At 40.6% G+C, this 19,192-nt stretch overlaps 1 protein-coding gene across 2 annotated transcripts in view; it reads right to left on the bottom strand.

Annotated features, from left to right (window-relative positions):
- Window positions 1-19,192, bottom strand: part of PLPP1 (phospholipid phosphatase 1) — an 84,858-nt gene that overhangs the window by 43,504 nt on the left and 22,162 nt on the right. The window contains exon 2 of one of the 2 annotated variants that reach the window (XM_083404523.1): window positions 7,734-7,885. The exons of the other annotated variant lie outside the window; for it this stretch is intronic. Within the exon in view, the coding sequence (XP_083260649.1) occupies window positions 7,734-7,885 (152 nt within the window). The remainder of the gene's footprint in view (window positions 1-7,733; window positions 7,886-19,192) is intronic. 2 annotated transcript variants of the gene reach the window in all.

The raw sequence follows: 19,192 nt of genomic DNA, 5'->3' as shown, positions 1-19,192 counted from the left end.
AGTAATAATAAAAAGAACAAACAATTTCTGGAAATCACTTGGATGTCTTGAATGGCTGAGCCAAAAATCACTGAAGTAAACAGGAACCTCTGTTTTTTCCTCATTTGATTATGAAGCAAATGTTTAATGAATGAATGGAAGGCAACCCTTCACCTTTTTTTCCAGAGATAACAACCTTTCCCACACTACTTCACAAAAGACCCAGTAGTAGCACCACAGCACACAGCACATTTTATTCCTCATCAAGTTTCCACTCATTCTTAACCTTCTACTCAAAAGAAATAGTTTCTTTGCCAAGAACGTGATCATTCTGGAAACTCAGGAACCAAGTTAAAGGGTTAGACGAGAGCACAGTTGCCAGGGTTGCTAAAGGCCAGATTTTAACATGGGAACCTCCCATGTTTCAGCAAAATGGAATATTTTGAAAGAGCATCCTTCCTCCAGGATGTGAAGCTTTACTGAAACAATAATAAAAGTGCTAGATTTGGAAATCTACAGGAAGATACAGCTTTGTAACTTGACTGTTATGGGGGAGGTGATGTTCAAATTTAAGCAAGTTGGTTGCATGAGAAGCATTCATGCTTGTTGTTTCATAAGTGGCACTAATTTTAGTTTCTCCTCTTAAAATAGAAGTCTGTGCACAACAGAATAGGAAACAATTCTAAACAGTAGTTGGTCCACAAGCAAGGTTAGAGAATCACAAGTGGGTAATTTCCAGTTAAGGCAGGGATGGGGAAACTGTGGGAATTCAACTGCAATTCCCAACAGCCCCAGCCAGTTTAGCCAGTGTCAGAGATTATGTGAATTGGAGGCTAACAACATACATGGACTATAAGTACTGGTACCTGACTGAAGTTAAGGTGGTTAGAAGATTTTCCCCTTAATGAAAATCTCTAGCCAAGGCTAAATGACAAAAATCTACTTCTACAAAAATGAATACAATTCCTACTGTGGCAATATTGGATATGCACATTGGTTAGCCATCCGTCACTAACATATCAATATGCTGCAAATGAATCAGTAGGGCATCATATACAATAGGATCACGAATGTTTACTAGGCCTTTAAGATATCCAAAAGCTTGCAGATAGCATATGATTAAATAAATATTTAGGAGCCTGAAACAGAATATAGGGAACAGTGGGTTATACACCAACATCCAGAACGTTGTCCACATAGCACCTCTGTCCCATAGAATTTGATTTTAAGTATCAGGGGACACCACCACTGCCCAAGAATAACATTTATTGCATTTATAAGGGCATAAACGAGAAGATTTGTTTTCCATTTGTACTTAAATCTCTGTGGATTCTAGCATTAATAAGAAGCCTTTCCACAAAACCCAATGGCTAAAAGATCTCTCCGAATTCACATTCAGTCATCAACATGGAGCATCCTACAGACCTTACATGTGTAACTAGGACCTGGACGAATACCATAGGTTCTGTAAAGGCAGGGCTATTCACCAGTTTTGCTTTCCTTTCTTTCGGAGGGATGGGTGGGCAATGGAAGCACTTATTCCAGGCCTCATACAAGAAGGTAACCACAACAACACTGAGAAAACTGACTGATGCAGTGAGAAAGCAGCCCCTCAGGCCTCCCAGAGTCTTTACAAAATAGGATCAGCATTCTCAGTGATAAATTTATGCAAAGCATGGTATGATATGCTATGCTATGTAACATGCCAGACAACCCACCTGAGAACAGTTATATATTTGAGCACGGCTGCTTTCTGTGTTTCCATCAGCCCCACAGGTGGTAACTCATTTGTATACAGACCTTCCAGTAACATGCATACCAGTCATCCGAGACAGAATTTTTGGAAGCTGGTTTAGGAGGTGCCCTAGGACATTTGCTCCAAGAAATTCCAATGTGATCTTGGGTGATGCCTTCTCTCAGAAACTGATGACATACAATGACCTCACTGCAGCTGGCAAGGTGCTTGACCTGAGATTGGTTTCAGGTGCTTGGTCACATTTATTGGGTGTTGCTTGGTTACCACCTTGAGAGAGTTTCAGGGCAGGTGCTTTTCTAATTGTTAACACCAGAGCCACTCCATTGTTTTGTAGCTGTATAAACATTTAATTTCAATGTAATCATGCAGACTTATGACAAGAGTTAAATCTCTACCCTTCCACATACTGTGGTCAGAAATAGCTATTTTCAAATCTTAGGGGGCTTCTGAGCTTTGCCTCCTTACCAGGCAGATTCCCTAATATATTGGCTCATACCCTACTACAGTTCAGGTAAGTTAGTGGATTTAAGGAAGCTAAAGTCATGGGCTGAAAACAAATCTCAAACCAGCAAATATTTGCTTGGTAAGGGCACATACCATGGTACTGGTACATTTCTCAACACAAAGTGTAGTAATGTCACCTTTGTTAAAGGAAAAAGGGGCTAGTCGGAGATCTAGCTTTTCTAAAATAAATCCCAGTAAACACAGTGGTACCTCAAGCTACAAACACCTCAGGTTACAAACACCGAAAACCCGAAAGTAATTGCTTCCATTTTCGAACGTGCCTTGGAAGTTGAACAGCTTCCGAGGCAAATTTCTCAATTTTCTCCATTGAAATTGCCGACCATTTCGGAAGTCAAACGGTCTTCCAGAATGGTTTGTGTTCGACAACCAAGGTTCCACTGTATTTTTGGTATCTCAGGGACTGGATGGCACCCCAACAAGTTCCATATACAGAAAATAACTGGTGGTTGTTGAATTTTACTCCAATACTGATGATAATACTTGAGTGCAGCAGGTTAGCTTAGGCAACAGAAGACAATGAATGTGGCCCACACACCTGTCCTCCAACATCTCACCGCCACTCCCTGCCACCCCAGGCAGTTGCCACACTCCACCCAATGGTAGGGTCAGCCCCAATGGCAAGCCTAATTATACTGGACTTAAAAGGCAACAAGTGATGCTAATGATAATGGTGGCTCTACAGAACTGGAGCCTCACTTCTTAAAAGCTTTAAGATACCAGGTGCCTTAATGTTTTCATGTTCTCAGTTTTTAATAGCAGGCTGTAAGATACCGGTTGCCAACTTTTTGTGCCAGTAAGCCCATTTGGAATTTTGATAAAGTGTCCTGGGCACCATTAAGAAAATGGCTGCTGAAGGGACATCACATAGGACAAAACAGCTGGTGGTATGTAATAAAATGTGGACATGTTTAAAAAGACATGTTCAATGCAGGAGAGACTGAGCAAGCACAAACAGGAACTGAATTAACAGTCATGCATTGTAAAGTGTTTGGGAGATATTTACGAAGACCTTTTGCAGGCATCACAGAAGGTACTGGTGAGCACACTGGCATTTGTAGGCATTACATTGGCAACCTCTGCTACAAGGATTATGTGAATAATAATAATAATTTATTATTTATACCCCGCCCATCTGGCTGGGTTTCCCCAGCCACTCTAAGCGGCTTCCAACAGAATATTAAAATGCAATAGTCTATTAAATACTGAAAGCTTCCCTAAACAGGGCTGCCTTCAGATGTCTTCTAAAAATGTGGTAGTTGTTTTTCTCTTTGACATCTGGTGGGAGGGCGTTCCACAGGGTGGGTGCCACTACCGAGAAGGCCCTCTTCCTGGTTCGACATTGAGCTCTAACCCGTGTCCGGTCAGATTCAGAATGAGTTATCCGCCACCGGCGCTCTAGCTGTCTCAGCAATTGTTTCATTGCCCTCAGATCTGTGGAAAAACCACAGGGTTGTCCAGGCTCCATGCAATCGGAGAGACTGCTTCGGAGCCAAACAGTCAATAGCCCTGGTTAACTCCACATTCCAGCAGGCCACTAGGGAATCAGCTGAAAGGCCATCAACATGGGATAAAGCATCCCCTGCCACTCTCTGGAAACCATTTGGATCCATTAAGTGGCGGGGGCAGACCATCCAAATCAGTCCCACCTCCCTGCAGAGGGGAAGGGTCACAGAGAAATCCACTTGCACCAGGAAGTGATCTGACCATGGCACTTCTTTAGTTTCGCTTTTACTTAGTGTCAGATCACCAACATCCATAGAGGTGAACACCAGGTCCAAGGCATGTCCGTGGCTATGAGTTGGGCCAGACCTATTCAGGGACAGCTCCATGGAGGCCATACTTTCCACAAAGTCCCGAGTGGCCCCTTGTAAGGATGTGTCGGCATGGATGTTAAAATCCCCTAGGACAACCAAACTAGGTGTCTCCAGGAGAACATCCGCCACAACCTGAAGCAGCTCGGGCAGGGAATCCTTGGTGCAGCGGGGAGGTCGGTACACCAAAAGGAATCCTGTACTGCCCCTATTGCCCAACTTTCAGAACATGCACTCAGAGAACCAGGTCTTCTCGATAGGATGCCTGGTGCAAACTAATGACTTCCTAAAAATCACTGCAACACCCCCCCCCCCCCGCTCACAAGGCCTGGCTTGCTGTGCGTTAAGAGAAACCTGGTGGACAAGCAGTGGCAAAGACAGGCCCATCTGCTTAATCCAACTAAGTCTCTGTTACACATGCCAGGTCAAGTCCTCCATCCACAATCAAGACATGTATGGCAGTGGACTTATGAATCATTGACCTGGCATTGCACAGCAGCACCTTCAGGTCATGTGGGTATCTCTTACTGATTCCAGTATCCATCTGGTCAAGACCAGACCCAGAGGCAGGGCTAGTCTTCAAACTAAACTAAACCTGCCTGTGAAGTATGCGCAAGCCCTAGCAGTTGTATCACTCATTCTAGAATAAATAACAACACCCTAGTGGTCCCAGGCCCTAAGGAAGTTAGATTGGCTTCAACCAGAGCCAGGGCCTTTTCAACTCTGGCTCCGGCCTGGTGGAAGACTCTGCCTCATGAGACCAGGGCCCTGCAGGATCTGATTTCTTTCCGCAGGGCCTGTAAGACAGAGTTGTTCCGCCTGGCCTTTGGCTTGGAGCCAATTTGATTCCCTCCCTCCCTCTCTTTCTTTTTTCTTTTCCTTCTCCTCCTGCGATGAGGCTACATTTTAATATTTTAATGTTCCATTATTTTAATGTTGTATTTTACTTTTGTTTTTAAGCTGTAATCATTCATCTAGTTTTTATTATTGCTTGTAAGCCGCTCTGAGCCCGGCCTTGGCTGGGGAGGGCGGGGTATAAATAAAAAATTATTATTATTATTAGAATACCTGAAAGATGCAGCCAACTGAATGAGTCAGAGCTACCTCATATTGTAACCAGAACAGAATTGGTGTAATATAATCCAAACGCTTGGCTCCCACATTCTGTGCTATTTCCAAACAGTATTCAAGAGTTCATTGCAGCAATCTAGCCTGGGCATAACCAAGACGTATGTCACTGCGGCTAAATCCATGGATTTCACAGGTGCAGCACTAAGCTTGTAAGAAGTACTTCTGGCCACCAATGTCACCTGTACTTGCTTAAACAGAAGGCAGTGAGTCTGGGAGAAGTCCCAGGTGGTGTACTTGACTCTTCAGGGGGAGTGTAGCTCTATCCAGAACCAGCTGCACACCTCCATCCAAAAATGATTTTGGCTATTATTTGCTTGGTTCTGTTATAGTGCTTTATGCAGATGCTTTAGGTTTTTAATTTTTCACCGGCTCTGAAATTGTTTGCAATGAAGAGCTGGGTAGAATATTCTCTCTCTCTCACTCACTTTAGGTTATCTCCCTCCAACACATGTGGATCGAAACAAGTCATCAGGGCTTGACACATTTCAATGCTACACTTTTAGAGTGTTAAGTACTCCCTGCATCTATGGCTTGCATGCACATTTCTGTTGTTGTTGTTGTAGCAGTTGTTGTTTTGTTATAATAGCAGCATATTGAGAGTAACTGGCTTTCCATAAGATAAATGTAAACATTCCCCCCCCCCCCAAATGCTAGAAATCCATCTGGTTTGTTTCTTTAATTGTCTAGCATAAGCAAGAAATAACCAGACACTGCTTTTACTCTTGATTATGCCCATGGAGCACTGAGGATCATCCTTGGCTGAAAAGTGTTGAAACTGCTTTTAGAACAGGGAGCATTAAAAATAACTAGAGACACTGGAAGGAAATGAGTTCTCTGAGCAAAGAAGGCTGCAGACAAGTTTATTTTTGCTTGAACTGAGGGGCAGGGAGAGAGAGGGAGAGAGAAAAATAAGAATTACAAACTCACCTTCTCATCTGTGTTGCAACCAAGTTAGCAATTTGTCAAAATAGCAACTTTGGCTCTACTTTTACAAGTTAGCACTGACTGCTCAGTACACCTGAGCAAATGACCACATTCTAATTAACTATAGCACAATCAATTTCCCAGTAAAGGAAAAACTTCACTAGAAATAGCTTGGTCTATAGCAAACATATATGGCATGTAAAACATGTGATAAGATGTCCGTTCATTCATTCATTCATTTATTTATTTATTTATTTATTTATTTATTTATTTTAAAGGCAACCATGAGGACCCTGATGAATTGCTTGGGGGGGCATGTTTAACCCTTCCTCTATGCCATTTTCCCTGAAATAAAATCACATGAACAGTATTAGCTTTACAGGGATGTAGAGAACACTAGTTGAAGTGCTGTCCCTGCATTTTTTCATCTGCAGTGGGAACAGCAGCTTTGGGTAGTGATTTAGATCAGGAAAGCAGCCTGTCAACAGAAGGCTTGACACCCCCAGCTGTGGGCAAACTGGCCTTTTGACTGGGGGAACAGACCTTTGGGAGAGCATACAAGGTAAATCCATACCATGTAAAATTGAGGTGCCCCAGAAAGAAGGCACATATATCATCTAGGTTCCTGCAGAAAGTCCACCTTATCTCAATTGTTCTACTGCTCTGTAGCCCTGAGCAAGATAGATAGAATCAAACTGCCTAAGGCAGTGGTGGCCAAACTTGGGTCTCCAGATGTTTTTGGACTACAACTCCCATTATCCCTAGCTAACAGGACCAGTGGTCAGGGATGATGGGAACTGTAGTCGCAAAACAGCTGGAGGGCCAAGTTTGGCCACCACTGGCCTAAGGGCACCATCTAAAAGCATAAAACTATTCTCCTCATGCCTGTGTGGAGCCATAGGAAGATAGGTTGGGATGGATATATTAGTTAATGGAAGTGTTATGGAATTAGGGGCTGAATAGATAAAAAATGTTTGTATCAAGCTCAAGACTACCAATCAAATATTAAATAAAGAGCAAAATATTCAAGGTTCATTTTTGTTCTCTTTAGTTGGATCCAGTTTTAACATGTTCTTATCATGAGGCTGTTTTTGTTTCCCCAGATGTCTCACAACTTTAGAACTTCTTCCCTTACCCATGCTTTGAAAACACAGCAGGATTATCTTATTTCAGCTGACTTTTAAGAGCAAGCAGTGGGTCCAGATTTTCAATTCTTCCATTTGGAGTCTAAAGAAAGTAGATAGTGTATGTATCTATATGTGAGTGGGTGCTTAAATATTGAATTAGCTGCTCTGAGGTTTTAGAATGGAGCAGGCTTTACATGCAGATGAGTAAGATAAAAAGCATTAATAAACATTATTTTTCAATGTCTGAAGATGAATGTCAATCCACCTTAACATTAGGCAATTTTTTCTAAATAAATGCTTAGCCATGGAGCAATGTCATTACAGTATTATTGCTCAGTTTCGCTTTCACTAAGAACTGAAACTTCTTTCTTCCAGGTCAGAAAGAGTGCTCTCCTTTGACATCATGTTATCCAACAGCAAACAAGGTATGACAACTTTTCAAAATGCAATGTAATGGAGGAAAATGAGCTGGAAACTTACAACAATTAAATCCAAGGGAACAATTATCCCCGCTAATAATTCATATGAAATGGTGTCTTCTTTGTAAGGATACTGGATGGATTCATCATTACAGAACACTCCTCGTTTGAAGGGAGTATTCCTCGCAGTCAGAATTGCAAAAGGCAAGCCAACTAGCAAAAAGAATAAGATAATTATTTTACACAGGGTATTTCAAAAAGGTTTAACCCCAAGCACTTTCCATCCAGAGCAGTAAGCAAGAGCGTGAAGGAGACATGCAGCAAATAGTACCACTTCACCTTTACATGCTGATTTAATGGATGCATTAAAGGCTTTTAGCAGAATAAAAATTTTACAAAGGGAACAGGAAGAGCTTTCCAGCATCTCTCCACCCACACAAGTGTGGTGAGTGCACATTCAATTTGTAAAATTAGTGCTCTTCAATATAGTTTTATGGCAACTCCAGTGCCCTCAGTGTTAGCTTGTTGCCCATAAGCAGATCAGATTTGCAACTTCATCCCAAGACAACTTTTCTACACAGGGACACTTGTGAAATGGAATGGTAAGTGATGCCAAAGCAGAAGGAGACAATGTAGAGGAACCTGGTATAACTTGGTCACTGCTTGTTCTGTAAAGCATCCAGCATTATCGCTGACTTCTGCCTCAAACTCCGCCTTCTACACACTCACCTTATGTGAAATATCTTCATCATAAGCATCCATAAATATCCATCAATGAAAATAAAGCAGAAAGCCTAAGCTAGAATACATTTTAACTTATTTTTAGTTGAGGCAGGCTCAAGACTGTCAAATGATGTAAGTAAGCAAACTCAGGTTTAAATCCAAACAACAGATCAGAAGACAACGATTGTAGGAATGATAAGCAAAAAAGATGTAGGAATGAAAAGGACACACAGGCTTCATCTCCTCCTAGTCCCTTAATCTTATAAACTTTGGGGTGCTCCATACTTCATTGCTGCAGCTGGAATCTGAGGGAGCGGTAGTGATGAGAAGCACTTTTTGACCTGCTCAACCTACAGATACTACCTCAGAGGAGGCATAATTTGCCATGAAGCTGGCAGGTAAGACCACATAGTCAGTTATGTATATCTTGGCTTGCAACTTATTTCTAGATGAATGTAATGCGATGAGATTGGATAAAATTAGTGCTTTGGGGGGGTACAGGAATACACATAACCCTAAACATTTTTTGAATCTAAGTTTGGCCTCATTGAGGGGCAGTATTTCAATATGAGTAGGAAAATGAGAGTACCCCTAAACTTTTTTTTAGAAAAAAAGCACTGGATAAAACTAATTCCAGAATTGGGAACGCTATGAGAAAATTAACATGTAAAGTTAGCAAACCTAAAGAACAGGAGATATACTACAAAAAAAAAAAAAAAAAAGTGGTAGGAGTTTAGCTTCTCAGCAAACTACAAGGAATCTATCTTAGCACCAAGTGCTCAGCATGAACATCAAAATTAAATCTGCTAAGAACTACACTTGTATTTTTCTTAGATAATAAAAAAATGACAAAATCTGAAAAAGGTGAACACTTAACTACTTAACTACAGAAGCCAGTTAATATCATAAACATTACTTCAAAGACATAACCCCATGGAACATTCTGCTTTACTGGAATCCAAGACTACAGAGTTCCACTTGTGATCCTTAAAATTTTGTTTGCACAAACACCAGGAAAACATTGGTTCATTGACCATGCAAGTAACCCAAATATTAGAATGTGCCCATTATGATACACATGTCAAAAAGTAAAATTTTTGGAGAGAAGTAGGTGTCGTTCCATAATTAAGTGTCAGATCAGCCCTCAGAAACCCTCAATTGCAAAATTCTATGGTGGTCAGAAATATATAGGGATTAATATATGTCCTTTCAGGAATGCTGGAGGTTGTGGCTCCTATTCAACAGGACTTTTTAAACACCTCAGTAAAGAGGGTGGGGTAAATTAGTAGCTGAAACCTATTTTGTTCATCAACAAAAAAATAAACATTAAAAGGTTACCAATGAAGGAAATCTGCCCAATATTAACTGTCCCTAGCAAACAAAGTACAGAGCTCAAATGTAAACAGATAAAACAATGAGCCGAAGTACATATATGTATTCTACAACAAAAATCTCTGCCATGGAAGCCTAACACTTTTAATCTACTTTAATCAATATATCAGGGAATCTTCCCATTTATAATGCTACTGGAGGATGGAGAGACAAGTAGGCACAGAAGACTAAACCTGCTGCCTCCCTTGCACACACCACTATATCAATCATAGCAGTTCAACAAACAATGTACAGAGATTTCAAAACTGTTCCATGTTTCTTAAGATTATAATTTTTCTGCACTTTTATAAAACTAAAACAGTCTCAGAAAGACAGCTCCATGTTGCATGCCAAACTCTGTGTGGTATGGCATGCACAAAGTCCAAGCAGTAAGTAAACTTCACTAATACAAATAGGAGCTCTGCAAATTTACATTGAGGAGCTTCGCAGTCTAAGAACCGTCTGCTCGTTTTGCTGTTATCTCTTTCTTGTCTCCTGTCATAATCTGCATATTTCAACTGAACGCCCAAGAACTTGGGAACAAGGTCATTTGTTTCTAATTTCTCCAGGCATAGTCACACAAAGTTTTTAATGAGTATGCCTTTAAAAGAGATTTGCACATTTCCAGTTCTAATCTAACACTGAAAATATTCCAGCATGGTACCAAATCTTCCAATAACTGTTATTTTACTCATGTTCCCTCTGTCCAAAATGCTGAAAGCTGGCCTGCCAATGAAGATGGGCAGAATTAATCAATCTACCCAGGATAGGAATTTGTCAGTAACTTCTCAATAGCCATTACCCAGGAAGACCTTATGGAAGAACAAGGAGACTCTCCTCTCAGCTGGGACCAGCCTCTGTCCTTCTCTTCCCCATAATGCCTAAATTCAAGCCAATGCATGACATGACAACATCCCATCAGACACTGTCCCACCAGTCAATAAGATGAGACAGAGCAAGACACACAATGTCAAATCACATCCTATTTTTATTTATGAATTTATTTATGGAATTTATATAGTGTCCTATTTTATATATAATTTTATATAGTGTCCTATACCCACAGGTGGTGGTTCACAGTGTAAAATCAGAATATAAAACCACAAAATAAATAATCCTATCACATATGTTAATTCTATGTTGATAGATTTAGACATTATGAAGAACAGAAGGAAAGAGATGAAGTAATGTTAATTCCTTGTATAGTTTTGCCCTAAGAGATGTCTGAGAATGCACAGCACCCACATACATACACACTGCACAATGAAAACTACTCATGAAATTCTCAGAAGCAGCCTTGTGATGCAGCCACGCATGGGCGTGGATAAGGAACAAAGTGCTATGCAAAACCTACCCATCCTGATCACTGGCAATCTTACAGAGACCACCTAGTTTAAAGTACATTATTCATACACTTTAAAACTTATCTTTCTTGTTTGTTTGTTTGTTTAAAATTAGAGTTTAGATTCTCATGCCAAACTTTGCACTCAATTACAAACTGATATTTTCTGTGATCTCTGCATAATTTTCCAGACCCTAGATATAGAAAACTTTATTGCATTCATCATGGGGGAGGGAGTAGCAGATAGCACAGAATAAAATAAACTAGTTCAGAAGTAGTACTGGAATACTCAGCACGGCAAATGTACCTCCAGCCTCTTTCAAATTCATTTTCTATTTGCACTTCAATGTTTTGTGCATGCTCCATCTTCAGTTCAGGCTGCAACAAGCTCTATTTGAACAAGCTCTTTTGAGGATCAGGGCTGATCAAATCAGTAACTGAATTAGTTTGGCAAAGATTTTAAAGGGAGTTCAAACGTAAGGCTTAAGTCTGTTTACATTAGTCTTTACTCCTTAATTAAGAAATGTTTTGACAGGAAATGTTAGGAGATTTATTTTTTGCATTTGCATTCCACTCTCTGCTCAAGGCAGTGTTTTAGCCTCACAAACAAGCCTATAGTGAAGGTTAGGCTTAATGATTGTAACTTACCTAAAGACATTCAAATATGGTCACTCATGAATGGGAGGCAGGAGTTTAAACCTAGGTTTGTGTGCCACATGCAAACCCAACAATAACAAGTGCACAATACTGCCCATCTGGCTAGCCACATTAATTATCTAAACTTCTCAAACTTGTTTTTCAACATTGCTGCCTAAACAAGTGTTTCAAGGCCTGCTTTGAGATCATTTATATAGCACTTTTAAAATGAAAAATAAATAAAGTGCCAAACACAATCTTGTCTGGACTATCCTTACAATAATAACAGCTTCGCACATTAAAGGCAAACGTGGGTTTGACACCTAGTGAGGGAGCTAAAGCCAATCCTTGCTTCCAGATGCATTAGTCATAGCTGAATAAGTTATTTAAATTTATTGACTGCAGTGGGTCTACTCCAAGTATAACTTAGTTGGATATCACCCATATGTACCGAATTCACACTTTGCAATCTGTGGAGCAGCCTTAAATCCTATTTGATACTTTAAAGATGTTAATACCTTTGGGGTGGGGGGAGATGGGGAGGAAAAGAAAGATACGTATCACTAATACAAGGCAGATTACAGCTAAGTTCAAATATGAACAAATATTTCAGATCCAAGACCATTATTCTATGCATTGGGCTACACTGCCTGCCACAAGCTCATTATGGTCAACAACAACAGGAAGTTACTCAAAGCAGTAGAAAACAGAGGTACCGTAATTTTTTTTTAAGCCAGTCATGTTACCAAGAGGTAGCTTGTTTTCACCACTCCCACAAAACCTGCTCTTCACCTGTGAAACCCAGTCTACTTCCACTTGCAGTAATGTTTACATCCTGGCACAGCCCTGAAACAGGTTCTAAAGGCACAGCCTAAATTCCTTAGGAAAAGGCTGCACAAGGGAGGTTTGTAATGTGCACATTCAATTTTGTGAGCATACATCTTATATACAGGAATGAGAGTTCATAAATTAAAGCAAGTCCCAGAATAGTAGACATCTTTATTGCCACAGGCAGAGCAAATGTAATTACTCTTTAAGAGGGAGGGAGAGAAATCAATCACTGCTGAACCATGGGGGGAGGCAGCCCCCTTTTGAGTTTTTTCTAAAGATTTTTCGTACCTCTGCAAACCTTGGGGTTCACCCACGCATGTCAATGCCTCCCTCCTATTCATGGGTGATGCAATTTTGCCACATAAGGGCAGGCACTGTGGGAATGAGTTTATTTTTAGTATATACAAGTGCGGTCTTGCAACACAACGTTGCCGTGTATCTGAGATGTGTGTGTTTCCTGAGCCTGTGGTTGAGGAGGTTGAGAAAACAAAAGTTAACAACAAACTCAGGCACTCTGCTCTAACTCAGATTCTACTTCATGTGCAAAAGAATTATTGTATGTTTCGTTTTGGGACATTAAAACTGCAATTAGTCTGCTTGCAAGTCATTGATGGGTGAGGCTTCTGCATACAACTAAGTGCTGGATTTGGCATGCTAGAAAATCTGAGAGGGCAATTTAAGTAGATTTGACTTGCTGCAAACTGAGAGGCATAAGGGAGCTTTGACTGTCATTCTGAACCAGTGTTAGGCCCGCCCCTGATCTCCAGTATTAACTATGAAATACATTTGAGGGCTGCCGTAAGCTACTGTCACAGCACAGCCCAATGAGCAATAGCTGCATAACAGCAAACTACAATGCAGAGGGTTGCTCTATACCAGTCTTTGCCACCCTGGTGCCCTCCAAATGGTTTGGACTACAGCTCCCATAAGCCCCAGTCAGCACAGCCACGCTGGCAGGGGTTGATGAGAGTTGCAGTCCAAACCGTTGGGAAAATACCAGGTTAGTGAAGGCTGCTGTATACTACTCACTTGGCTCAGCCTCCAAAGGGGATAAAACAGATAACATTCCAGGGTTACCATAAGCTACTTTCCTAGTTTCAACCTGATCCTAGACCTGCAACAGTCAACATTCCTATGGGGGCGGGGGGAAGAATCAGGAGGGATGGGATGCCTGCTAAGGGAGAGGCACTCCTCTTATGGTGCAAACGTACACTCTATTACATTTTACTGCAGGTCACACGTGTACAAGTACTGTCCCTGGAATTAGTTATCTTAGCACTGAACATAGACAGCAACTAGACATGTTACTATGTTACCTGTGCGTAAGGAATTAACACAGGAAGGATTTAGGGGGCACTATTTATCTTAGGCAGGAAGAAGGATTAGGACCACAAGCGTGGGGCCCGGAGGGGAATAGCCCTTCCCAAACATACAGTCATTCATCTGAAGCTGTTTTAGCCTCAGAACATAAAACCTTTCATTATACACAGATGAATAATAATGAACAAAATAAAGAACAAGACAGAATACACCCAATATACAGATTACACCCATAAAGTTTTACAAAGGCCTTCTTTTTATGAAGTAACTTTAAAAAAAGAAGAAGAAGCAAAATGGTAGGATATTATGTTTGTTCAGTTTTGTTCTTGCCAGGTTGCTATAGGAAAAAATGCTACCTTTAATCATTTACACACACTATTGTGTGTCTAACGTAAAGGTTAGTTCAACATAAAGACATAGTTAGCTGAGGAGGGCGTTTACTCCACAGCATTCAAATAGGCTCATCTAGACATCAACATCAAGTTATACTGGCTCACAACATGCAATTTAATGCTCCATGTTTGTGCATTTTAAACAGATGGTTTCAGCTGTTCAAATTCTTAATGAATAATAGCAAAGTGACTCATTTTGAATTGTACAAGAGTCAAAAGAGGAGCAGCCCCAGGGAAATCACTGATCCTTCCCTTCCCTTTCGCCATGCTCCCCCCCTTTTTTTTTGCAGAATGTACTTTCATGTGCAGTGCATTCTAAACCCAGGCCTCAAGGTATTAGCTAAACAATAATCAAGAGCTTTCCAAGTTGTTCAGCACCAGAGATTCTGGTTCAGCAGCACCTGAGAATGGCCTTATAATCAAAGCTGGCAGAATAGTAAAAAAGACTGGCCAATGGCTCAATAGGCAGATGCCAAGTTTCTTGATTTAACACAGAGACTAATTTTGCTATTTGATCTTTATTCATGTCTAGCTTAATCAGGATACCCGATTGATATTTTTTCCACAAATATCCAATTCTGCAGCCCTATGCACACTTTCTAGGAATAACCCTCAATCAACACACCCGGGCTGACCTCCCATTAAACTTGCAAAGAAACTGCCTACAAGTTGCATTGCTTGAGTGACAAACAAATATGGCTTAGAAGTGAATTATATAAAATCCCAGCTTATGTGCCTTCACATCCCAAGGTTTGATGAGGTCTCTGATGATGTCTCTCTTGCACAAAAGTCCAATTATACACTTCAGGAAACATTTTTCAAATATTTGGGAATTCTGGTAACCAAAGACCTAGCCCAATTCTGAAGGAACAATTATGATCCTCTGTTGAAGCGTCTTAAGCAAGATGTTATCTCTTGGCATCCTTTACTACTCTCTTAGCTTGGTTGTGTGTCAGCTATTATTATTAAACCATGGCTACTGTGGTTTCATACACTTCCTATTATTCTCCCCTTCCTATTATTCTCTCTATAGGTTTCTTTCACTGCGGGGAAAGATTATGTGTTCATAAACTTGTCTTTTAAAATAAAACAAAAGAAAGAAAGATAAGAACTGAGGTATAGGGGTCCCCAATCTATGCCTGTATTGAGAACCTTGCCAACTGTTACCCATTATTAACTTTATCAAAGATGTCTCCTGAGTCAATGGACTACTCCCATGTGTCCCCAAGATTTCTCAACTTGCCTTCCAAAGTCTTGAAAATCCCATTCTTCTTACTAGGCTGTATGTGTTGAGATAACAGCAGGCTTTAGCTCCGATGCTCTCCCTCCTACACCCCTACCTAGATTATCCAAAAAATTTCCTGCCCAAAGTGTTACAGTCACAGTGGGGTCTGGGAGGAGGCAGGGTTTGTTCATCTGCATGACTTATTTGTTAATGGGAAATTTAAAACACCTGTGCAGCTTCTTGCCTCACTGCCAGACCCTGAAAGGCAGTGGCTTCGGGCACTTAAAGGTACATAGCAAGCCTTGCTTTAAAAAAATTGAGTGCTGCCGCCGATCTCTATCATTCATTTTGTTGTTGTTGTTTAGTCATTTAGTCTTGTCCGACTCTTCGTGACCCCATGGACCAGAGCATGCCAGCTACTCCTGTCATCCATTGCCTCCCGCAGTTTGGTCAAACTCATGCTGGTAGCTTCGAGAACACTATCCAACCATCTCGTCCTCTGTCATCCCCTTCTCCTTGTGCCCTCCATCTTTCCCAGCATCAGGGTCTTTTCCAGGGAGTCTTCTCTTCTCATGAGGCGGCCAAAGTATTAGAGTCTCAGCTTCAGGATCTGTCCTTCCAGTGAGCACTCAGGGCTGATTTCCTTAAGAATGGATAGGTTTGATCTTCTTGATCTTCATTCATTAAACAGCTGTTAATCTGAGTTAGAGCAGAGTGCCTGAGTTTGTTGTTAACTTTTGTTTTCTCAACCCCCTCGACCACAGGCTCAGGAAACACAATCAGTGCAAGGGAGTAGTTTCTGCTCTTTAATTTATGTTACTGGGAATCAAATATGGAAAATTTCAAAGTTTGAAAGCAGCCTGGGAAGCAGATATTGGTGAACTCATTGTAGACTTGATATGGTACTCTCTGTGGTCCTCCCCTCCCTTTAAAGCCATCTCAGCCACAGGACGGGAGGCAACATTAAAGATGGTACACTACTGGTTTTTCACAGGAGGATTAAATTATATGAATCAAACTGTCTCCTAACTGCTGGAGCAGTTGCTCTGTTCAGGGCTCTTATGTTCATACATGGTAGCATTGTCTTCATGTAGCTTTGTTTTGGGATCCAAGATTTAATCATTTTCCTATATTCACGAATCACACTGTGCCTAGATATCCTTGTTTAGCCTTACTCTCCCTTTCCAAAGTGCTCTATAAAGACTTCATTATTCTTTTATTAGTAGCTGCCAGAATGACAGTAGCGGGAGGATGGAAAATGTCCCTGGCATTTACAGTAACTAACTGGTATGATCGTGTTTGGAAATTAGCCTTGATGGAAAACCTAACCCACAACGTCAGATTAGCTTAAAGATGATAAAGAAACAAAAATCCTGTGGCACCTTAAAGACTAAAGCATTTCTTGTGGCTCTTGACTCTTGTTTTTTGCTACAACAGACCAAGTTGGCTACCCTTTGGGAAAAGTTAACGGTGCTCTTGAACAAGCAAAGTTATTAACCATGGTGTATATAGGTGAGTATCTGAAACATGTTGTGTTATCCAAGTCACTCATTGGTGTTGTTTTCTAAACTGAATTGCTAAGAAACCATAACCACACAGTGCTGGTGTATTTCCCCCCTGAAATCCTCATCCTCTTATTGAGCTCTGTGTAAAATTTTGAAGAGATCTGATCATTGGTTATGGAGAAAAAACATAAAATGTACATGTTCCAAGGGTCTCAAGAGGGACAGACAACGCAGATTTCATGAAACTTTGAAGTGCTATAAAATTAAAAACCATTTGAGATAAAGGGGGGAAATTTAAGGGGGTTTCTTTCAACCATAAGGGAAGGGTGTACACCAAGTTTCATCAAAATCCGAGATGGTGGGTGACATGACGTGGAATGACCCATACATGACATTGCATAGTATTTCTCCTCACAGCGCATAATCCTTTCAGCGCATAATCTTGTTTTCTAAATATGCTGTACTGAAACTAAATGATATTTTCTATGTTCTTGACAAAGATGAAATCATTTTCTTACTTTCTAGGTTTACATATGACAAGAGGTGTGTATTTATACACAATAATGTTGGCAAGACTGTTCATTAATGTACAGTTTAAACCGAAGTGGCTTTCTTTATACAAAAAAGCAAATGACATTCCTATATCCCAACAGCATTTTTCAGCTGAAGTAAACTATTTGGGTATTAAGTGTCAGCAGCATGTACAAGCTTAAGAGGCAAGAATTTTATTTGCTTTTAGAGAGATCTGGAGTATTAACACTGTAATGTTATGTGTCTGAAGTAAAGAGCAAACATATGAGCACTATTGACTTTGGGTAGTGTAGACTGAAAATGAAATATTACTTCCAAGAAGAGGTTTACTATAACAAATTAGTGTGATCTTAGCAGTAAGGTATATTTCAACTGCTCTCAAGGTATTTCAATGGTGGTCCTCATTTTATTTTAACAGCAAGACTCTTAAAACACACTTCGCTATATTTGCAAGAGCCTTTAATGAGCAATTCCAATAGATGTAGCTCAGTATTTCAATGATAAAAGGTTGTGCATGAGTAAAAAGTGGATTTGGATCTCTCACAAACACCCCCATGATCCCAAGGATAAAATTCCATATACAATTATTTAGGAGTAAACACAACTTAATTCAGTGAATCTTATAACAAAGGGGTCATGCTAAACATCTTACATTTAAATTAAGGAAGTGTTGAGGCTCTCAAATGGTCATTTTAACTGAGCGTACCTCATACAGACATTCATAATTCAGCATAATTTTAAATACAAAGACAAGCCTACCTATTTAATTGAACACATTTTTCTAAACTCACTTCATTCATTCATTCACCCAGCAGTCCCTTCAACACCAAAGCAGAAATTCTTAATTGGTTCCAAGGTGAATTGCTTTAAATGAAGACAATTAAGATAAATTTAAATAATATAACCAATTTAAATTTCCCAACAATATTCAAATAAACGATTAAAGTGGCTTCCCATTTTGAAATGCACACATTTCCCAAGGAAGCATACATATTAACAGTGCACACTAATTGTGCCAACAATTATATTGGTTTACAACTAAATAGGGGACGCGGGTGGTGCTGTGGGTTAAACCACAGAGCGTAGGACTTGCCGATCAGAAGGTCAGCGGTTCGAATCCCCGCGACAGGGTGAGCTCCCGTTGCTTGGTCCCTGCTCCTGCCAACCTAGCAGTTTGAAAGCACGTCAAAGTGCAAGTAGATAGATAAATAGGGACTACTCCGGCGGGAAGGTAAACGGTGTTTCTGTGTGGTGCTCTGGTTCGCCAGAAGTGGCTTAGTTATGCTGACCACATGACCTGGAAGCTGTATGCCAGCTCCCTTGACCAATAAAGCGAGAGGAGTACGCAACCCCAGAGTCGGCCACAACTGGACCTAATGGTCACGGGTCCCTTTACCTTACAACTAAATAGATCAACTTCCCCAACCTGGTGTCCTTCAGAAGTTTTGGAATACAGCTCCAGTCATCCCTGACTGGGGCTAATGAGAGTTGAAATGGGGCAATGGGGCAGGCTCACCATCCCTGCTTTATTAATGCGTTTTCACAGAGGCTTCTCGTTCTGTCACTACAAATGTTTAGTCAGCCAAGTACATTTAAGCCAAGCCTTTTCCTTTTCTTTTCTCAAAGACTTGGTCAAATAATGAG

Source organism: Podarcis tiliguerta, assembly GCF_965153285.1.
Source record: "Podarcis tiliguerta genome assembly, chromosome: 11".
Taxonomy (NCBI): Eukaryota; Metazoa; Chordata; class Lepidosauria; order Squamata; family Lacertidae; genus Podarcis; species Podarcis tiliguerta.
This window is presented reverse-complemented; position numbering and strand designations above follow the sequence as displayed.